At 52.5% G+C, this 22,998-nt stretch overlaps 1 protein-coding gene across 1 annotated transcript in view; it reads left to right on the plus strand.

Moving 5' to 3' along the window:
* Nucleotides 1-1,439: 1,439 nt before the first annotated feature.
* PRKCB (protein kinase C beta) overlaps nt 1,440-22,998 on the plus strand; it is a 137,553-nt gene continuing 115,994 nt past the window's right edge. The window contains exons 1-2 of the mRNA XM_067306271.1: nt 1,440-1,690; nt 2,196-2,227. Of these exons, the coding sequence (XP_067162372.1) occupies nt 1,521-1,690; nt 2,196-2,227 (202 nt within the window). The 5' untranslated portion in view covers nt 1,440-1,520. The remainder of the gene's footprint in view (nt 1,691-2,195; nt 2,228-22,998) is intronic.

Below are 22,998 nucleotides of genomic sequence, written 5' to 3' on the forward strand. Positions count from 1 at the left end.
ACAACAAAAAAAAAGGAATAAGCAAACCACACAGTTTACAATTAAAATGAGAAGGCTTCAGCCTAGCACGGCTACCCGCTCAGTGCGGTGCGCACTTAGGCTAATGGGCCACTTTCTTTCACGAAAGCGCACGGGAAAGGAATCAAAATGACCCGTTATTATTTTCATTATTACTCTCGCTCCTTTGCGCGCACAAAGAGTTATTTCTGGCGCCACGATTTCTATGCGCGAGCCGCGAGCGAACAGGGCCTCGCACCCAAAGCAGAAGACGCCCCGCGGCCGCCGCTTCCCCTCGCCCCCGGCGGGAGGCCTCGGGAAGGCTCCCCGCCGTTGTCCCACGGCAAAACCACGGCGCGAGGAGGGATGCCTGCAATTAATTCCTCCGCCTTAGCATTCAAATCACATGGTGCCTGGTGTTAGCAGCAAGCCCGGCTGTTTTGGGGAAGGCGGCACCAGCGGGGCAGGTCAGCTACGCTTTATCGCTGTAATGAGCCCGTTAAAGCAACCGCGTCATCACAGCTTTGGGCCTATTTCTGGTAAACCTCCTGGGCATGTAATTCCAGAGGGGGCGCCGGGCATTTGGGGGGTAAAGCGCTCGTGGGATGGGGGGGCCGGATCGCAGCAGAGCGGGGACGGTCCTGGTCCACGGATGGAAAACGATCGCGTGGCCGAAATCCAGCAGCGCAAGCTGGAATTTAGAAATCCTTGTTGCTCATGGAAATATTTTCGTTACTATTTTCCAGTTAAAGTTGTTCCCCAGAGTTCAGGCAAAAGGAAAAGGCCGTTCCCTTACAGCGGGCAGGGGTCGCACCCAGCCCAGCGCAGATGCTGCCTCCGACTGACTTAAGGCAGGATTTTCCCTGTTTTTTATTACTATTCATGCACGACCTGGGGGCCACCGCATGTCCCCCCCCCCGCGAGGGCGGTGGTGGCGGGGAGCGAGGGCCCAGGAGCCCTGAAAGCCCCATGCACCTGGGCGCCGCCAGCCCTAGGGATGGGGGTGATGTATGCAAATGAGATGCGAGGGTGGAGCCTCGCCCGGCCACGCCCCCTCCCACCGCCCGGGAAGGGGGTGAGCGGTTGACCTTCCCTCCCCCCACCATGCAAATGAGCATGCAAAGCAGCGGGGCGGGGCGAAGGCGCGCCCCTGCGGCGGGGGTGGGCGGGGCTAGGGCCGAGCCGCGCGCGCGGCGGGGCGGGGCCCGCGCTGCAGCAGCAGGGAGGGGGCGGGGCCTGCCGCGCGGAGAAGCGGCGGGGCGGGGCCTGCCATGCAGACGAGGGAGGGAGGCGGGGCCTGTTATGCAGACGAGGGGGCGGGGCCTCGCCTTTATGTAGATGAGGGGGCGGGGCGGCGCCGGGTGTGTGTCGGTGCCTGCTGCCAGCTGCAGCCAGAGGTGCCGAGCGCAGCCCGAGCCGCGGCCCCAGCTGCAGCGGAGCGGAGCGAACCGGGCCGAGCTGAGCCGAACCGGGCCGGGCCGAGCCGAACCGGCGGAGGCGGCGCTCGGGAGCCCGCGCGCAGCATGGCCGAGCCACCGGCGGCGCCGGGCCCCGAGGGCGAGGAGGGCCCGGTGCGCTTCGCCCGCAAGGGCGCCCTGCGGCAGAAGAACGTGCATGAGGTGAAGAACCACAAGTTCACGGCGCGCTTCTTCAAGCAGCCCACCTTCTGCAGCCACTGCACCGACTTCATCTGGTGAGCGCCGCCCCCGCCCACCTTCCCGCGGGACCCCCCCCCCCCTTCCCCGCGCACCCCCGCCCCGGCCCCGCGGGACCCCCCCCCCCTCCTCCCCGCGCCCCCCCGGCCCTGCCCGGCGGCTCCCCCCGCGCCCCTCAGCCCGCCTTGGCGGTGCCCCCCCCCGCCCCCCAACGTCGCCCCGAGGACCCCCCGCGGGACCTGCCTCAGTCGCCCCCGGTACACACACACGCCCCCCTCCCCGGCCCCGCGGGGCCCCCCCCAGCCTGTCCGGGACCCCCCACCCCCGTAGCCGTCCTGGCCCCGTGGGGCCCCCCCAGCCCTGCAGGATCCCCCCAGCTTGCCCCAGACCCCCCCCCTTGCCCTGGCCCCGCGGGGCCCCCCCCCTCCCTCAGCGGTCCCCGGACCCCCGTCCCGGGCAGCGGCGGGCCGGCGCCGGGCAGGGTCCGGTCCCGGTCTCGGTGCCGGTGGCGGTGGCGCTCACGCGGTGCCTCTCTCTCCGCAGGGGCTTCGGGAAGCAGGGCTTCCAGTGTCAAGGTGAGTGCCGCGCCGCGGGGGGCCGGGGGTGCTTCCCGCCGGGCCGGGATCGCCGCCCTCTGCGGCCCCTCTCCTGCCCCCCCCCCCGGGGCGGGCGGCAGGGTCTGGCCCCGTCTCCCGGGACCCCGCATCCCCCGTGGCCTCCCTACGCTTCCAGCCCGGTGCGGAAGGGGCCGCGGGGAGCGTCGCTGCCGCGGCCGAGGGAGAGGGAGAGGAGTCCGGTCGGCATCCGCACGGGAATCGCCGTGCCCAAACCGGGGAAGCAGCTTAGTCATTTTTGTAACCGACCGAGCGACTGGTCGGTGCTTTTAAGCCGCTTGCTGGTCAGGTTTTGTTACCGGAGATAAGTGGTGAAGACCTCAGATGAGTCCACCCAAAAAAGGCAAAGGGAAGTTTATCATTTTAGATGTACTTAATATGAAAACATGTGCTCTAACGGCAAACGGTACACGCTGGCGTGGTGTGCCGTCTGGAAGAACTTGAATGGCTTAGTTGTGTTGCTGGGGAAAAGTGAGGCTTTGTAACAAAATATGTTGCAACAGCTTCTAGGTTACTACAACCGGAATTCTTTGTTTTTATTCTGGAAGGGCTTTTTAGGGACTTACGATGTGCCCTCATGAAATTAAGATGAGCTAACCTGACTTTATCTGGGTGCTCAGCGCTCTTTTTGCTAGCCTAACGCTGTAGGTCGTGTCTGCTGCAGGCAGCACAGCTAATCCTAGCTACGATGGCGTGGGCCTCAGCTGTGTGAGGTTAAGGTCTGGGCTCGAGATTGTCACGGCTGACACCTGTAGTTGCTGGCACTGAAATCTTGCTCTTAAGAATATTTGGGGTAAAGTTTCATTTTGGCGAGTAGCCGAATCCCAAGACGAGGTATTTTGCATGAGAATAAAACCCCTGTATAACTGTAATATCACAAGAGCTGCTAGTCTTGGCAGACTTCATTTGTATCTGAACCAGAAAACAAACCCCATTGGATTATAGCGTGGCACAGAATCAAAAGCCGAGCTGTGAGGTGTTGCAGAGGATCCAAGTCTCCAGGTGCGAACTCTGCCCGCCTTGCACCTGGAATCTGGGGCAGGCGCGGGCACGGGGGTTGTTACTGCGGCCCGCATCCGCGACACGGCGGCAGTGCTGAGACGCTGGGAGGGACCGGTTCTTGTCTTCGGTGCTCTCGGGAGCATCCCTGCAGATGCTCTTACAGGCAGTAAAATCCAGCCCAATCAAATCATCTCTGAATCATGCTGCTACTCATCCATAGCACTTGCCACCTGCCTTAAGAGTATACCTTAAAATACCAAAAACATCCCTATCACCGATCCCAAACCTTCAGCTAAAGGCCTTGACTGATGGCAAGGAGAGAAAAAGCAGATACGAAGGCTAAAACATGTCCTAGTGGTGTTATTCAAGCTTATGGTTACCTCTGGTACCTGCTGCAGATGCTGAGTTTTTTTAAATGGGCAGTTTAATCCTGTTACTCAGAAGAACTTTGTGTAGTTTAGGTCTCTTGTTGCGGGTCTTCCTATGTTTATACAGCCATTCATTTCTTGAGTTTCCTTATGGGGCATGCAGCATCATGCCGGGCATGTTTACACAAATGTAACATCCCTGAAGTTTGAAGTGTGCTAGAAAAGGCTAGCTGGGATCATCTGCTGCTGGAGCAGGGTTCTCTCTTTCTGTCTAATTTCTGGTGCTTTGCTCAGTTCTACCTATAGTGTTCAGTATCAGATAATTTGTGCCTTTTAAAAGTTTTTCTTCAAGCCATTAAGAAGTATTGTCCAAACCTGTAATTGTGCACTTGCTTCAAGGTTTAAAATTTTTTAACCAGTATTAAATCAGTCTTCCATATGAGGTCAGTAAATGGGACTTGGAAGGATAGTCCCAGACTTGCTAATGCATGGCAATTGCCCTCCAAACGTAGAGACCTACCCCCCCCCCCCCATATTAAACAAAGCAATTCTGTCCTGCGGTTCCTTGAAGTAGGAGTCTTTAAGAGGCTGAAGTAACACCGGTAGGATTCCCACTAGTATGCTGTGCTCAGTGATCTTTCCAAAGGTGTGCGACTGGTCTGTGACGTATATTTCTGCCTTAAGAAACCACTTTCAAAGTTATTCTGCTATTACAAACACGAGAAGCACATTACTGTGTATTGCAATAGCATCCTGAAATTTTGCAGGCTGCAGTACATAGAGTAGACCAGTTTTACCTTGAATACCTTCCTAAATCAATGAACTTCTGTGGGTTTTTACATATGTCCCCTTCTGTGAGGTTTTGAGATCTCTCGTTGTAAAGTGCTCTTAATAGTGAGATTGCTGTAACTTAAACTGTGGGTGTGATCTTCATTAGCGCGAAAGCATCTTGCAGTTGGTATCCCACGGTGGAAGGCACACGGTGTCTCTATGTAGAACGTTTCCAGGTTAGAAAGTCAAGCATGAGCTATAACTCGCTACTGCATGCCATCTGCTTTGAAATCACAGCTACCCAAGGAAAGCTCCAGGAGGGATTTAATTTCTTTTATGGCAGGAGAAAGAGCTAGGAGTGCCAAGCCTGGCACTGTGCGTGGCATTACTCCTTCTCCCAAAGTTGATCAAGCTATTAAACTGGGATCCTTTGCACCAGTTGGTCATGCCGTATATGAATCCTATTTCATGAGGCTCTGCTGGCATCAAACACTAGACTGTTCGGGTTGTTCTGCGTGTTGTGCTGCGACTGCTGTTGCATTTGATAAATAAGTTATATCTACGAAGAAACCTCAGGACTAACTTTTGTTTAGGGGTTCTGTTTCTTCAACTCTAAGTGGCTTACAGTAAGCCTTTAATTGTAGTTTTTAACTCTCCCTTTATTGAATACCGATTAGTTGAACTTTAACAACTTCCCCAACTATTTTATTCCGTTGTTTAGAGGGGATGCCTGGAAACGTAGCTAAAACATATGCCCGTCTCATTTCTGAGCTGTTTTCTATTGCCATGTTTGCTTAAGTAGGTTTTCGCTTATGCCCTGATTTCTTTCTAGGACATTTTCACTAATTAGATTGTTAATTAGCTCATTACTTGTGACTTTCGGCAGGAAGTTTGGAGAAGCTGGCTCTTTGTAGCTTGAAATACTAATGGGTACCGCAAATGCCACTTAACTGCTTGCTAATCTCCTTTTCCCTGCATAAATCTTAAAACTTATTGGGCTACTACCCCCTTAAAGGGAGGAAGCACGTCTTTGCTGGGCAGCCGGAGGTCTATGTGCACGCTGTCCCGAGGAGCAGGGCGGATTCTTGCGGAATAATATAATATCACTGCGCTGCCAGGCGCAGCAGCATCGGAAGATGCAGATTTCGCCGGAGTGCTGTGGGTGTGCCCGGAGCTGCCGGGAATGTGAACTCGTTTTGGGAGGGAGCTCTGCACGCGCTGGCTGCGTGTCAGCCCGAGGTGCAGATGGGGCTTCCTGGCGATGCTCTCGTGACCTGTCAGACCTGGGAGGTACGCAGGCTGCGATGTGACCTCGCGTACGACAAAGAGAAAGGGGTATCCGTGTGTTCTGCCCTTCCGCCTTCCTGTATTTTGAGGTCCGGCTGCCTGATGCCATCACCGGGGAAAATGTGAGGAGGGAGAGAAGCATCTTGTTGTCAGCGGACTGTCATGAAAGAATGATGTGTGGCCTTTAAGCTGCAGCTGATGGCTTTGCTGTCTCAGTTCTCCTAAGCAGTGCTTTAAGAATGATAAAGGAAAACGAGCTAGTTTGGAAGCCCAAGAGAATGACGTTCTTCCGTCTTATTCTCAGAATGTGCAGATTCTGGGAACTGACAGCTCTCTCCGTCTTTTCTGCTAATATTCCCTACATGCCATCCTTGGGGTCTCTTTCTCCTACTGTCCATGCAGCGCTCGGTCTCCTTGCCGATGCTGCAGATCAAGGTATTGGTTGTGTTACAGGTTTTGTGGTGAGAGCACAGGCACCGAGAACCAAATTTACTTAACCTGGAATCACTGTCAGAGCTGCTAGGCTGCATTTTCACCTTAGGAATTTGGGAGGAGCAGGGGGAAGAAATGCTCACCTAGAGGTGAAGAGCCATGTAATGTGATTCTCACCAACGAGCAAAAAATAACTTGCATCTGTTACTGTTTTCACATGTGCAGAGTAATCAGAAAAGATCTTGGAAAGAAGATTTTGGTTCCTTTGGAGAGAGAGGGGGAGAGCAAAGCATCATTTAATAACAGATGCTCAGATCTTGCGCAGTAACTTTTCTGGGAAAAATGTTTTCTTCTTATCTCTAGTTATGACTGGGTAAGCAACGATACTCCTCAAACATTTCTCTTTCTAAACTTCATAAAAAAAATATACTTCCCTCTTCTAGGTTTTCTTCCTCCCCTCCAAATCCAGTGTACTCATTCATTTTGTGTTTTCGTTTCAACATTTGATGCAAAAACTAAGCAGCTAGAGAAAGTCAGGCAGGACTTAGGTTTTAAGCAAGTATTTCTCTCGCTATCTGCCTTCAAAACCCACCCTTCCTTCCCCCACATCTTTGCTGCCCTCCAGGCGGAAGTGAAACCCATAACAGTTCTGGTCTCTTAAGCTGCAGCTCATACTGATGCTAGGTTGTTTTGTTTGTCGCCATTAACTCCATGCAGGCTTTCAATGTGCCTCTTTATTGACTGTATTAAGCAAGTGAGAAACAAAAGCAAAACAAACTCCAATCATTCAGAGTTGCCTCAAACCCAGTAATTTAGTGTCAACATATTATGCACACTAGAGAAACGTTAGTGTTCAAATAGACTAATTAAAAATGTTACTGCAATTACTTTTGCAACACAAATGATGCTAATTATATAATGCTGCAGAAATTGGAAACATAATTTTGGAGATTTTTTTTTGTGTGCCTTGCAGTGGTAATACAATCGCCAGTATTCTCACAGTGGAGTCTCTGGGCACGAGGAACCTGATTCTTTGGCTGCCAGTGGTGGTGCTTTGGAGCAGGTAGAAATAGAAAGGGGAAGTCGGTCTGGTCCCCTGCTCGCTGCACCAGATGGCCTGTGGTTCTGCAGAATTATGAATAAAAAGAGAGCTGATGGGGAAAATGGGAAGATGTACCCCTTTATGTTTTGGTCAAATGGTTAAGTTTCTTTCAAAGCCTGTACCCTGAGGTGGTTTCCCTAATGCTGCTCTTTCCTGCTCTAATACTAGCAGTTCAGAAAAGCAACTGAGGAAGGAGGTATGCCTTGAAAGGAAATCTGAAATTGCAGCAACCTTTCGCTGCGTAGGGTCTGTGGCTATCAGGTTCAGCAGGGATCACTTGATATGTTAAGCCCTCTTCGTATCTCCTTACAGCGCAGAACAGTCCATTTAAAGTTTCTTGGTGGACGTGGTTTCTCTTTCCCTTCCGCCTTTGCAGTTTAGCTTGGTGGATTTTTCTCTCTCATCTGCTGTGATAGCTGCCATGCTAAAATGATCTTAGGCTTTGATAACTGAGCGGTCCGCTTCCTTCCCTCGGTGCGCGTTGCTGGCCGCCATCAGAAATAGGAAGCTGGGAAAAGCGGGTTTGCCTGGGCTGGCCCCGCGCGGGGCTCCTGCGCCGCGGGGGCAGCGGGTGGGCGCGCGCCGAGTCTCGCTGGTGCCTGCCACTTGCAGGGTCTAAACCAGCCCGGTAGCTGAGCCTCCGTGATTATTATTCTCAAGTCATCGAGCCTTCCAGTGAAATCTAATGCCTGGGCTGTCCCTAAGGAGACCTTTGAGCAAATGATACAGGCTTTTCTGGATGCATGCTAATCGAGAGCAGGGACGTTCGGCTGAAGTTGCACGCAATCCTACGGATGCTTATTGCACCCGGGGCTCCTGCAAGGGTGGCGGGGCATCCTTACACGAGCAGGAAGCTTGTGTTCTTCCTTCTCCAGCGCTGTGGCTCAGGGCACTGCACGAAGGGCGCCAGGCACCCAAGCGGTGGCCATGAGCACGTGGCTGGTTGGATGGGGCAGTGGTTGGCTCCTTGCTCCAGGGCCGGTGCTGACCACTGCTGCAGCCAGGCCTGCAAAGATCGCTCTTCCAAACCCATGCTAGAATACAGAGCAGGCCACGCTTGTGTTCTCCTTGCAGTTTTGCACCCAGTAGTCCTGGGTGCCTGAGGAGTGGGTACATCTGCGCTGCAACGAGTGACAAGCCTTCAGATCGTGTCTTAAACTAGCTAGCGTGGATGCTGGAGGCAGCGAGGCTGTGCCAACGCGGTGCCGGCTCCGTGCTGCCCGGCTCGAGCTCCATGCTGCCGTGACCGCGGGCGTCTGACTGACCGCGCAGCAGATCTGGTCGTGCCTACCTTGGCCCTTGTCTTGGCACTCTGATCTGTGCCTGCGCGCTTGCCTGTCTCGGCTCTGGCGGAAGGTGCTGGGGCTGCAAAACAGGACAAGACCATGCATATTTGATTCCTGGTGCAAAACAGGAGATGGGTTTGAATCTCTTCTTAAAATCTGGCCCGAATTCTGTTAACTTACTGGGGTTTATCTAGAAGCTCAGGCTAGAGGAGTTTGGCCTGTCTGGTGTGTCGCAGTCCTTCCCCCAACTGGCCAGCATAGCTCATCGTTGCTCTAAGTTCATTTGAAAAGAAAAAAAAAAAAATCAGTAAAAATGCTTGAAACATTCATCAATGCTATCCAGTCCTGCTTTGGATTTATCAGCAAATAAGTCTCATGATCGCTGTGACTAAGAAATTCACTTCTAACTGTGCCCCTAATATAGTTCAGGGCAGAACTGCTTGGAACATGTAATTAAAAAGTGTACAATCAGAAGGGAAATGTTAAAGTGCTGTCTCCTGTTCTGATTCGAATGTGCGTGGTAATGAGAAGGGATATGATGGTGGGTGGGATGGGATTTTGCCCAAGAGAAATGTTTGGGTGGATTTTTTCCTGCAGAAGCCAGCTGTGCAGAGGATTAGTGCTACACATTAACATAAACAGAGCTCTGGACCTGCCAGAGTCTGGCCGTGGGCTGGTAGCCTTTCTGTGCATGTGATAAGGCTCCGGCGTGAAGGACAACGCAGAACAGCAGTGGAGGGTGTTTGAAGTGCTGCGCGATTAATTCCTCTCGTCTTGCTTCGTGAATCATTATTCTGAAAGTCCATAAAGTAGAGCCGTTTAGAGAAGGTGAGTAACAAGCTCTCTGTAGGAGAGGTGTGACTGTAGGTCTTGAGGGCAGCGTGTTCCTCATTTTGTTCAAGAGTTGCAAATGCAAGGCAGATCTGCACAGGGCTCGCTCTTAACAGAGGTGACAAACATCACCGCAGAAGCAGGGCTCCTTGCACCGTGACCCTGGGTGCTGCCTGAGGTCTCCGCTGCGATGTCTTTGTGTTGTCCTGCGTTGCAGTCACCAGTGTCCCTCGCATTGCCTATGACGGCTGCGCACCTTGTCTCTGAGAGCCAGGCGAAGGGGAGAGGGAGGAGAGAGCGTGCAGCGCTCCGCAGACCCTCCTCGTTCTGCGCGTGATGCCGTGATAAACAAGGTGAGGCAGATCGCTTGTTCATCCTGCGTGTCAGCATAAGCCTGGACCTCGAACGGTGGCAGAAACTCTTGCTGGAGCCAAAGCTACTGCGCTCCTCAGGGCGGGAGCCTTGCAATGACTCCCCAGAATTCAACTATTGCACTGAAATGTTGTGTCCGAACAGAGAAATGGGGCCAGGGTGTCCAGGCACAAGTGCAGTAAGAAATGAAGACTGTCCCTTGGGTTTCACCGTCCCCTCTGGGAAGGAATATCCGTGGGCTGCTGCTTCCCTGCCTCCAAGCCGTGGAAATGGGTTGCTTCAGGGGAGGCAGGAAAGAGCGTGTCGGCTCGAGACCGCTTTTCCCACCCCACGGTCCACCCAGCCAGGGTTGGTGGGTGTTGGGGATTGCTGTGGCTTGGCCAGGTGTCCCCTGGGGCAAAGCAGATGGGGGGCGGGCGGAGGGAGAGGGGCTAGGTTACCAGCAGAGATGTAAAACGGGTTCAATAAATGTTGTTGTCCTCCAAACAAGGACCCAGTGAATGAAGATGAAGGTCTCCCCAAAGCTGTTCGCTCCCATCGGAGCTAATGTTAGGGAGTGTTTCCCGAACACTGGGACTATTGTCGATGCACCCAGGAAAGAAAGCGCTTTTGGGGCGGGGGGAGACTTCACTCCGGCCGGCCCTGTCCTGCCAGGCTGGAATAGCCGTCGGCAAAGAGTCAGTTTTCCACAAAAGCTGTGGGAGGGATGGGGGGGGGGGGAAAGAGAGGAAGAAAGCTTCAGTTGTGTGTCGCTCTGCAGCAGCCAAATTCTTTGCATTAAACAGAAGCAATTCCCACAAGTAGCTCTTCTGGCTGCAGCTCTTCCCGGGAAGGCAGCGTTCCCGGCCGGCGAGCTGTGCTCTGCTCGCCGTCGCGCCCGACGCTGTGCAAGGGCACAAGCAGTCGAGTGCTTGGCTGCGTTTACCGGAGCGGCGAGGGCTCCTCCGGCAGCACGCAGAGAAGCAGCCGTGGGGGCCTCTCCCCGGGGGGTTTAGTCAGCCCACTCCATCGTGTCTCATCCCAAAGAGCGGAGCCCTGATGGGCAGCAAACGGCTTAGACTGCAGCAAGCTGCTGCCGCAGTTTCCAGCAGTGACTGTCGAGAGCTGGATGGGGGAGCTGAGCCAAAGCTGGCTTTGGTGTGCTGAAGAGCCTGAACGCTTGCTCCTTGTGCAGGGTCCGCGTGGTGCAAGCGCTCGGGGCTTGACTGGAACGGCTGAAGCGAAGAGATGACTCCAGCCAAGGAGCTTTCTCCTGTTTTGAGGTCGCCCGTTTGGCTTGGGTCCTGGTGGTGGTCGGTGCCATGCACCATGAGATGCTCAGAGGCTGTTGCCTCCTAAAACAGCTGCTGTCCCCTAAGAAATATTTCTGCAGGTTTGTAAGGGGAGAACGAGCAAAGCCCTGCGCTTGCTCGGGGGAGCAGCAGGAGCCGGCGGGATGCCTGGCGCTGGAGAGGGGCTCCCGCTGCCGGGGCTGGTGTGGGTCATGCCTCAAGCAGAGGAGGATCTCCGCGGCTTGCGACTCTTGCTGGAACTCCGTCCTCTCTTTTCTGGTTGCCTCAGTACAGGCTGCGAGTGGTTTATTAGCCCTGCTGTTAGACCAGCCTCCGTTGGAAAAATAAAATAAACAAAAATGTTCTCCTTACGAGCAGGCCGCCTGAATTGTGTATAATTAAATAAACGGGTAATTTGAAAGCAGTAGTCCTCCTTTTCCTTTTGAGGATTATTTAGCTGTTAGTAGATATGGGAGGAGGCAAGACCAATCCATAGGGGGGTCGTACATCCTACAGTAACTCAACTCGCGCCATTGCTTCCAGCGTGGCTCCCGTTTCTCTTTAAAAGGAAATGCATTTTGTGAAACCGTGGCAGATGTATTCGTGCAGCTCCACTGTGCAGATTAAGCTGCGCGCTGCCAGTATCCTTCAGCTTAGGATCTGCTGGCAGCGATGGGTATTGCCTGCTGGCTGCATGCTGATCTGCAATGCATAAATCACTCGGGACGGTTCCCCTGCAGCCGCGTCAGCTGCAGTTTAACGCTCGGTGTGAGGCGGAATAGGGCTCATCGTCCTCTTCCTGAGAAGAGGTTACTCTTCCTTGTGCTATGGAAGCCAGTCGCTTTCTGTCCTTTTTTACAAAGTGCCTCTCTTTTGGTGACTTTCCAGAGCTTGGCAGACTTGGAGTATAGCAATAGTTACTCTCCTGTTATGTGTTGATAAATGCTATTAACTAAGACGTGATTTTTCCTTGCTGCTGCTCCTGCGTCCTTCGGTAGCCTGCACAGTGTATCTGCTGGCACGTGTTAGCCGAGAGGGTTGCTCGCAAGCCGCTGTGGATGGCGTGCGCCGTCAGAAAGCGCGTGTGTTATCTGGCCGGTTCTTTGTGGCTCGTAGTTGACCTGAGGCATAATTGTGGCTCCACTCAAACTGTTTGTGTTTGAGGGGTTTGGGCTGGCTTCCTCAGCTGTTTATAGCTGTCCTGCTTTTTCCCGTCGTGTAGGAAAAGCAGCTCTGACAAGTGTTCTGGGGTGAACACCTGCAACCTTATTAACCTCGTGGTTTTGGAGTTTAATTTCTGCGAGCGCACGTGCCACCATGGCTAAATTCTTCCTGCCGCAGCTGAAGTGCATCAAGTGTTAAGTATTTAATGCGTCTGAGCTACATCTTTTCATTTTAAATAATTTGTTTCCATTTTTAAATCTCGCTTTTGTGCCAGATTTATGCATCTTGTGTAAATACTACAAACAGAATATACTTACTGCTAATCCTAGCTGTACAGGCAGTGCTGCCAAAAGACCCGACAGTAACAGGCTGTAGTGCACGCAAGTTACTGGAGCTGTTAACCCGGGGTGCATTACGGTACGCTTCCAGCTACGTTGGCTCTTGTGTATCCGGCTAAATCTGCACTTTTCCAGAGAGTGACTGCTTGTGAACTTTCCTGCTTGGGTGGAAGTGCCAAGTCCTCAGAAAAAATATTCTAAGCAAGAAAATCGTACTAGCTCCAAGCAGGATGCAGAAGCGGTGAATTCCGGGGTGGATAGGGAAACGGGGGGGAAACGGGGCTTTGCAGGTAAGTCGTGGGAGCGACTGGGCTGGAGCAGGGCTCGCGGTCGCCGGCGCGGCCAGGCTCACCCGAGACACGTGCGGGGATCGCAAGGTGAGTTTAGGCAAGCGTGCGTGCTCCCTTGGGGGTGATGGAAACAGCTAGTTGCTTGGGACAGCCCTGTTTGCCATCAGTTGGGCATCTTATTTAAAAACCTCAGTTTTCCGTAGTCCCGTCTCTTGCCTCTTGCTGCGGTCTGCCTACGTTTGGTACGTAGTCGGCGACGGGGAGGCTCACAAAGATTGTAATGCCTGAATCACGGCCTCCAGACGCTCCCCTTCCTCCTAACCCGTGACGTCGGTGCGTTTCAGCCGATCATGCCGGTGGATTCCTTGTCAGCTCGGGTTGCCATGTGAAACGATGTCGCGGTAATAGCTTCACCTTTAGAGGGAACAGCTAAATACCTTTATTCTGGCCTGAACAGCAAGCACATGTCATAGTTGACACTTAGCACATGAACAAATGCATTTTCATGATTTCCAATTATAGAAGAATGAAGAAGAGAGGTTGTGAAGAGAAGCGAAAGTCTTCCTGGTGTTGTGAATGGCTTAATGCAACTTTGTTCGGTGACAAAGCTGTGAAGTCAGGGGAGTCGGTACTAACGTTGTTTTATAATATCAGAGAGAAGCTGGAGTGAGGGGGAAGTGGCCCACGAATTCAATTTGCATCACTGAGTGGATTAGCTCCTGACGCAGTGCAAAGTCATTATTTACCACGTCTCAGGATCTGTTGCCTTTGTGAGCGCGACGGTTTGGGGAGAGGCTGATTCAGAGATCGTTACCTCTTGGTGTTTTACTCGGCGGGGGACCGTCACACTTGCCTTGCAAGCGAAACGAGGCTGCTTGTCCAGGTGGTTAATATTGTGCCCACCCTGAAGAGGCAGTGATCTGTTTTTATTTTATTTTTTTTCTTTTTCTTTGCATTCATCACACCAAGCGCTTTAACTTGGTTTGGGGGGCAAAGATTTAGAAATACTCCGTAACTTGCCGTTAACCTAGCCAAGATGAAAAGGTTTAACAAAGCAATAAAAACGGCACAACCTGCATCGCCAGGCTCTCCCGAGAGAGAGAAATGCGGCTTTCCCACCAAACAGCAGAGCGTAGCCGCAGTCGCGCCAGCGAGCTTCCAAGAGGGGCGGCGTGGTCCCCGCGAAGCTCGCCGCCTTGAATCTCGGGGTACGGTGCTGGAGCCGCTGTGTCTCCGGCAATTCCTATCCCTCCGGTGCCTTCAGGCTAAGTCACTATATTGTCCCCTTTCTCATACTGATGGGAGATTTATGCACAGCTTGAAATAATCCTCCGAACTGTTATTTATAGCCTGGTGTTGAGCTCCAGGAGCCGTTTTTACTGTGGAACACCCTTTGCTATGTCGTCATCGTTGAGATTAACTTTGCTACGAGCTTAATTTTATCCTTGCCTCCTTCAATCTTTGCATGGGCTTCTTCACGAAAACAGCTTTTGAGGGAAAGATTATCAGCTGCTCCATGTTCAATTAGTTTCTGAAGAGGTTGATGGAATAACTGGCTCTTCCTGGACTGATCAGAGCCAAGTGGTCTCTCCTGCCATAGCTGTAATTGAACGTGGAGAATCGTAGAGCTGGCAAGAGGGGACAACTCTGAGGGGAGTAGAGGACCAGACCGGACCGCTTTGCCCTCCATTTTTTTTTTAGTGTGCCACAGAAGATTCTGCTGCTTTTCTGTTTCTGCTCTAGGAATTGGCATAAAACGGAACTAATTCATGTTTGTGTGGTCATGCGTCTAAATGCCATCTCGATAGCTCAGACCATTAACTTCCAAATTTTTGTTTGTTTGCCTCGGCCTTAGGGCCAAAGCCTTCTGGAAATGAGGCTTGTGGGTCTCCAGCAGTAGCGAGTTATTCTGCGAGTAGAGCGGCGGTGCTCGTGGCGGCCGAGCTGACGTGGAGGGTACGCTTCTGGGCGTCTTCCCTGCCTCGGACGTCAGCGTCCGCGCCTCTGCGGTCTGGCGGCTTGTCCTGCGAGCCGTCCGTCTCGGAGGTTGGCGCTGCTTTGTCCCAGGAGCCTTCTGCCATCATGTTGAGTTATCATCCTTGGGGATGGGACCCCGAGTCACAGGGAGAAAGCTGGTGTCCTGCCCCGCAGCCCTGACGCCCTCAACAGCGACTCCTTAGCGGGGTGGAAGGAGGGCGCTCGTGCTGAAACAAGCGAAGGTCTCGCTTCTGGGCGTCTTGCCGGCGAGCGTGCTGGGGCCGTGTCTCGTCTTCCAAGTCCTTCCAGGCCCCCGGAGCCGCTCCGTGTCGCCGCGCGGTAGGGGCGAGCTGGAGGACGCGCGTCAGCCTGGGGAGCGGGCGCCTCCAACGCCGACCCCGATGGCCGCGGCTGTAAGGGCACCTGGCGAAAGGAAAGCGGAAACGGGGAGCCTGGAAGGAAGGAAGGAAGGAAGGGGCTCGCTGACCGTGCGGCTCTGCGTCAGGACCGGCGGTGGCCTGGAGGCGATGCGGAGGGATGGGGGGGACCCGTGCCCGGGCGGGATGCGCTGCGGTGCCGCGTCTTTGAACCCTTGAACGCTTTCGTGTCGCGTAGCGGAGGGAGGTACCAAGGGTATCGGTCCGCGTTACCCCTCCGTCCTGGCCACCTAGACACCGTCGCTGCGTAGAGCGTGGGCGAATGTACAACCACGCGCGGTGGTGAAAAGCGCATCTTCGGTGACCTAGTGTCTCCTAGGGCTTCGAGGTGGAAAAAAGTCTCACTTACTGGGTCATTTAGAGACTCCGAATCTGGGGTTTTGGCAGGAGGGGAGGCTTTAATTAGCAGCTGCTCAGTAGGGCTGCTATTAGATCTTCAGAGTAAGATACTGCTGGACTGGAAAAAATGTAACGATAGCTCGTTTGCTTGGGAAACCATTATGGTGATTTGCATTTGCGTTGAGTACTAAATCCTTGTAGACATTTAATCTTTCTGAAGTAACTTCAAACTATGCAGTTCAAATTTCTTCCTTCCCTGAACTATATGAATATCTGCCTTAATGCAGAACGGTTTAGAGTTTGAGTTCTTCTATGTTTTGCTCTTCTAACTCTGCTGTAAGGGAAGAGAATACTTGTCTGCCAGCTGTGGACAAGAACTGTCATCAAATACTGTATGAGAAATGGCTTGCTTTTCTTAACATTGCAGCAGAATTAAATTCTCCCCTATTAGATACCTAAAAAGAAATTTTTTTGTGTCTAACAGCAGTCTCTCTATTGACCTGAATACTCGGAAAACATGTATCTGCATGGGAGGCTTTGCAGCATGTTTTCTGAATCCGAGTTCTGCTGGTGCTTGAAAATAAGTCGCTTTGAAACACATCCTCCAAACTTTTGTTTCTGCCTCTGTTGTCAGCTCGCACGAGCTGATGCTGAGCATCACCAGCGCAAAAAGAGAGAGCGCCTCCGTAACCTTGGACTGGGTGTTGCCCTGGACTTTCCGCATCTGTGCTCCCCAACAGACGAGGACAGCCAGCTGACTCTCACATGTTCAGTAGTTGAAGGCCATTGCTTTATCACCAAGGGTTTATGTGAGAACAGATGGTTGCAGGACGGACCCAGCTGCCTCTGCAGCGAGGTGTTGCCCGCTCCTCGGCAGGGCTTGGCAGGGGGGTTGCAGGCTCTCGTGGGGACTCTGCTCGGATGGGCTTTCGAGAACCTGAGGCTGTTTTTTTTCTCATGACAAACTCTTCAGCTTGCTTGGGAAACTTTCTGAAAGGATCTAATCTGTATCACTGATTTTCCTCCCCCCCCCCCCTTTGAATATCTGCTAAAGCTCAGCTGCAAGTGGTTGCAGTTCCTGTCCCAAATGCAAGTTAAATCTCCAGCCATTTTGCCTCACAATGTGCAAACTTCAGAAGACAAAATTTATTTTGCCTTCAGCAAGGCTACAGTTTGGCCCAAGTAACAAAATTACTAGGCAAGATGTTTATATTTTAGATCTGTCTTAACCGTTTCCCCAGGCTGGTACGGGAATCATTCCCTTGTGTGGGTAGGAAAAAACGGGGTAGTAGCTGTGTGACATAATGTGCTGACTATACCTCCTTGACATTGGATGGGAAAGTATGTCCTGAGCAGTGCAGGACAGAGCTGGAGGATATCCCTGCCTCCCGGAGCGGCTGACTGAACAGGAACAGAAATCGGAGCAGAGCGTCCCTGCCCGGCGATTCCTCCTGCAGGTGTTGCTGATGCTTCAAAGACACAGACAAGTTTCTTTTCAGAACTAACTCCCCCAGTTCTGGGTTTTGGAAATTTTGAAGAAACTTATTTTCTCTAGTGTTACTGTTAACTGAGTCCAAGAGGATGAGAATAAATGAACTGTTGCGAAGGGCAGACTGACTCACTTTCTAGTTCTCCTGTAAATTTCCATTTAAGTTTCAGTTTAAGCTCAGGTATGAAGGGAGTGAAAGCTAGTAATTTATGACAAAAACTTCTATTTTAGATCACTGTAGAAGAACTCCCTTTCTAATTGCAGAAATTATAAGGCTGCAATTCTTGTAAAGAAATACTGAATCCAATAGTTACCTATGAATTGCCTTTCAGATACTTTACTTTAGAACCAGTAAAATGAACTTTATACAACATAGCTTGAGTTTTGGTGTCTTGATGCTTCTCATGGTTTGACTGTGCTACCTACCTGACCCAAAGTCTGCACGGACTCGCATGAGCGAGGAGCTCTCTGGGTCTCTCATAGCCTGAGCAATTGCCCTCTTTCGTTTGCTTTTGGGCCTTGCTGTCACTAGCTTCATTTGATGGCCTCTAGCTCTTGTATTGGAAGAGACAATAAGCTACCAGTCCTTACTGCCCCCTTCTCACCAGGCATGCTGTTGTAGGCTTTATCTTGGGCTCCCTAAGTTGTCCCTCCTTCAGGTTGAAGGGTTCTGCCCACTCAGTAATTCCCCACGTGCAATTTCATATCTTTGATCTTTTTTTTTTCCCTTTCTGGACCTTTTCCAGGTCCCAGACCATGGAGATTTGAATGGAGTACTCCTTTTCCCAAACTTGATTGGTAACGCTTCCCTCCATTCAGTCTCTGTACGTTGGTGTAACGCTGCAAATAGACTACGTCTGGCAGCAATTGGGGCCACCTCCTAGCTCTGGGGTATACCGACTTATCTTATTCCTGAATCTGGTGCCTTGGCTGCTGTGTGCTTCAGACTGCACAGTTCTGCTGCAAGTTCCTCCCTTATCGCAAGCTGATTGGGCGTAATTTTTCTTCCACCATGTCAGAGTGAAACAAAAATACTTCTTTAAAAAGCGAGAGGAAAATCATGTGAGTAACTAGTGGTATGTCAGCATTTAGAGACGGTTCAAAATAATGTGGCTGATCTGGTAACTTCTGAAGGGGGAAGCAAAGGGGTGGGAGGTGGCTTCACCCTCCTCAGCCAAGCCCTGGAACGCTTGGAAAACCTGAGATGGTGGTGTTGACTGGTTAGTGAAGAAAGCAACGGGGGGGAGAGGGGAGCGGAGAGCGGTGCTCCTTTCCACCGGTGGCTTCCACGGAGCCAGCAAACGTGCTAACGGGTTGGTTGGCAGCAGAAGCGGCACACGCTCCCCGCGGCATCTCAGTGCCTCCCGCTTACGGGCGCAGTCCTCACGGCTTTGAGCCTGGAGGCAGCCTTCCTGCAGGGCCAGATGGACTTCCGCAGAAGCGGAGCGAGCTTGGGCGCCGATAGAGGAGTGTTGAATCATGCAGACGGCTGAGTGACGGAGGTCCCGATGCGACTGGTCCTGCCCGGCTCTGCCCCCGTGCCCCTCTCCTCCTCAGGCTAGCGTGAACCGCTTGCTGCTCAGCGCCGATGTTGTGCCGTGCGTCTGCTCGGATGTCTGGCTGCATTTGACAGCGCTGCTGATGAGGGATCCTCTGCTTCCTTGGAGGTGTTGGTTGCCTGAGTAGCCATCACCCTCTTTGGAGGAGAATCCCTTCTTGAAACCAAGCGGCAGCGATGCTTGTCCCTTGCTGACCCACTTGCTCGTTGTAGGATGCCTGACGTGCGCCTGTCCAGCGGCGCTCCCAGCCCGAGAGGCATCCGCTGCTTTCAGAGCTGTGGTTGCATCCGCATACTGCATCCACACCTCCGCGTTGCACGTGAACGCGCGTACGGCAGAACGGCTCTCCGGGCTCGAAGGTGCCAGTCTGCTCGGCGGCGCCTCCCGCGCAGCAGGCATGCCTCCGCAGCGCCGGGGAGCACGTGCGTGGCTGAGGTGGGAGGACGAGGCGCACGGGAAGTTGCAGGGCATCGCTGCCGCTGAACGGCGGGTTTTGTCTGCAAACAGAGCGCTTGCCGTGCGGTGGCAGCGCCCTTTCTCTTGCACGTCTTGCACTCGGGGCGGGAGACGCCTGTGACTGTGCAAGCCGCGTCTTCGGAGCGAGAAGCGCCCTCTCCTCCTGTAAGAGCACCCGTTCTCCCGGTGTGGTCAAGCCAGCACCCCTCAGCAGCACGAAGCGGAGTACTTTTTTTCCCTCTCTCTACAGAAACTAACCCTTTGGGTATGCTTTTGAGGCTTGTGTTCTTAGGCAGTGTTTTTGTTTTCATATTTTCTCCTGCAGCCACTTGTGTTTAATGAGCGGGATGCGCAGAGCTCGGAGCTCTTGCAACGCTGTGCCGCTGCAAAGCTGGCGAGAAAACACTCCGTTGTTTAATGAACCTGTGGGATGGAAGCGTAACCATCCACGCCAAGCCATCGTGTGCCCTAAATTAGAGCTGCAAGATGCTGCAATAGGTCCATATGGAGACTCCTAAAATAATAGCTGTCAGCTCACTGCTGAGTTGTATGGGGTGCTAAAGCTTTTGGCTTTAGGAATGACAGTTAGCAGTTGAAAAATGCTGATTGTCTCTAGCCAGACCTGAAGTGTGTATATCTTTATTCCACGGGGATGCGCTTCGAGACGGTCGCTTTCAAGACCGTGAACTTCTAATCATTGGAATACCCCTTGCTTTTTTTGAGGGGCCGTTATTACCCATCCATTATTAACAAGGCCGAAACTGAACCCTCAGGAGGGCTAGGGTCAAACAGGTTCTTTTAACACCGATTATTCACAAAATTTCTGGGGCTAGTAAATGACCCCAAAATGTAGAAGAGTTCACAAGTGTGTGCCTGGGTGCTGGAAACTCTGGGGCAGTGGCTGCCTAATTGTACGTTTTATGGTGACGGAGGTGTGTGTAAATGGACCCCTGGTGTTGGTACTTAAATTTTATTGCCTATTGGTTTTGATGAGTCTTTCCTCTAATAAATGAGGGCTGATGGATGCCTAATAAAGGAGTCATATCTCATCTTTCCATCGCTTTGGAGACCACTGGGCTCCTAATTGCTCTGCAGTGGCCTTCTGGAGGTTGCTGCCTATTAGGACAGCTGTTCCAGTTTGGTTGGGTTATTACACATTCAGCTCTTGTTCTATTTAGGTTTTATTTGGTGTCCGGGCCCTGCTGCATATGAGCTGCCAAGCTATTACACAGGAATGAGCAGCTTAATTGAGAAGGCTTGTGGCTCGGCATTGCTGATCGCGCCGCCGGCCCTTGGGTCGGGAGCGACAGCTGCCGGAAGCTGCTTGCACCCTGCAGCAGGGCGGGATGAGCCTGTGACAACGGGAACGTCTGTATGGCTGCGTGTGCCGCTGCTGCTGGGAGAGGTGCATGTACACGAGACAGCATAAAAAACTCGTATTTAAATAGCTGCGGAAAGCGATGGCTTGAAATGCCTGAAAAACTCGCTTTTTGCTTTCCTTGTTACTGAAGTTGTTAATCTCTGGGTGTGTGGCTAGTGGTCCCCTCTCTACAGCAGGGAAGAGAAGCGGCACGAGTAGGAGACCCACGTGGCTGTGAGTGCTCGCGTGGGAGCTCTGCGCGGAAACGCTGCCCGGAGCTTGGCCGGAGGGGTTGACCTGCTGCCTGGCTGCTGCTTTTTAAGGACAGGTTGTAGCAGATGAGAGAATCTGCTTAGACAGCAGAGCTGGATGAATAAAAAGCCAAAGCATGAACTTTAGCAAGCTGTGCTTGAGCAAACTTGTTGGAAGCTCTGGGCTCTGTGTGGCTCTGTGCAGAATTACAGCTCCTCCACTGTTACGTGGTGCTGCGCGCTGCCTAGAGCCCGGGATGCTGTTTATGTCTGCCCTTCTGAGGTCCAGGGCTCAGCTATGCTGTCAAATAACATCCCACAGTTGCCTTATAGCTGTTCTTGCAGGGGAGAAAAGGACGTGATAATTACCCTGCTCCGTGCGGAAGAGCTGAGGGAGAAATGCAGGATGCTGCTTGTTCCGCGCTAAGTCTGTCTCCTGATCTGTTGTAGCACATGCCTGTTCTTCCGCAGCTCCCAGCCCGTTTCCCCCACGGCAGCGGGGGTGGGATGGAGATGCCTCTTCCCTGAAGCGTGTGCTGGGGGCGAGAACCGGCGGGAACGGCTGACGGGAGCAGGGTCTCCTCCGAGCACGAGCTCGGCTGCCCTCCGTCCCCCGCGGCGGCGGCACCCGCCTTGCTCTCTGCTCCCTTTTCCTGGGCACCCGAGCTGCTGCAGCGGTGGTGCAAACCCACGCAGCATCCATCGCGTGTGAGCAGATGCGTGGGCTGCCATCGGCACGCTGTGCGCTACAGCTGCTTCGTATGTTGCGTGTTCTCGTTGCAAAGCCTCAGCAGCACGGCGAGCTCGGGCAGTGCTGTTTTTCACTCTGGTCCATAAGGATTACCGCAGGCTACTCCTGCCTCCCTGCCTGTCCTGGCAGCCATTGCCTCCCTGGTGCACTGCATGATTTGATATCCTGTCTCCTTTCACCAAACTTCGGTGCTAGGCCCCTCTTCTCACCTCAAAAGGAAGCGAAAGTTGATTCATTCTTCTTTTTGATTAAGCTTTGCATAGGGGGCTGTGCTGGGGAAGCACAGCTCTTACGAGGGGGGAAATATTCTCAGCTTTCTCTTATTTCTATGGTCAGTGTCACTACTTCTAAAAGGTCCTTCTGAAAGGTGCCTTTAAAACAGTTGCTGAGTGATGTTGTCCACTGAGGGAATGTACAGACATAGCTGCTGTGTGATATAGCTGGTCTGGGGGCTCCTTTATATGGCCTCATCTAATATCAATACTGGAAATTATAATACAGGCCTTGTGGGATGCTTTCAAACTGGACAGCACATGGCAAATCCTGGCAGGACGATTTTAGTGGCATCAGCCCTTCCCTTGAGTGTATTTTAGAGTCTCTGGCCCAGGCACCGTGTTTCACAAGTAGGGCTGTATCGAAGTAACGTGGAAATAATAGTGCAACTTTCTGCAAATGACTCTTCCTCATCAGTAGGGGAATGAAACTTATTAGCAGAAGGTTAAAGAATGGGACTAGGACAGAGCTTTGGATGCAATGAATACCTCTGCCAGAATAGCCTTGGATAAGTTGCTTACGCTTTGCTTAAAAGTCTGTCTGCAGAACTGGGTTGTTACCTGTCTAGTTTGTCTGGAAAAGGTTTGTCTCCTGCTAGTTTCTCTCCGACCCTGTGAACAGCACTTTGTGGTTTGTCTGGGCCTTCAGAGCTACCAACATGCATGAATGTGGCATGTTGTTGCTTGTGGCTCTTGGGCTACTGGTGGAAGGACAGTTGGAGTACTTTGGCCACTTAATGCACCAGCAAAATATTCATTTGTTGCTCATATTCCGCTCCGCTCTTGGGTGCAATGCAAGGCCTTGCTCTTTTAACCAAGCACAACAACTACAGGCATTCCAGGTGATCCGTAACTTGGGTCATTTCCCTTTTCCGTGTTCCTTGCTCAGCTTTCTGGTGTTAGCCTTGTTGCCTTGCAGTCACGTGCAGTGTGGAGTGCACCAGCGCCAGACGCTGGAGCCTTCGTATTTAGCCCTGTGATATCAAAGAACCGGGAGCGTGAAACTAGCTGAAGTGAGGTTGAGCAGTGCTTTGCACAACAGAAACCTGACCTTGGCCAGGCACTGAAAATTCAGCTGTGGTCCAGCTGCACGCTTCTAATTCCATCAGCGCGTTCCCGTTGTAACAGGTGACCTGGGAGCTATTGAAATTTGTGCTCTAGGTAGTGATGGCTGAAGGCTTGGACCTTGCGACATTGTTATGCTCTGAGTCATATTAAGAACCTCAATTTTCACTTTTACTTTTTACTCCTTTAGGTTGTAGAGCAAAGTCTTTGAAACAGTCCAAAGGCTTAAGCGAAGAATCAAACCACACGCTTCTAGGTGTTT

Source organism: Apteryx mantelli, chromosome 16 (genome assembly GCF_036417845.1).
Source record: "Apteryx mantelli isolate bAptMan1 chromosome 16, bAptMan1.hap1, whole genome shotgun sequence".
NCBI classification, from domain to species: Eukaryota; Metazoa; Chordata; class Aves; order Apterygiformes; family Apterygidae; genus Apteryx; species Apteryx mantelli.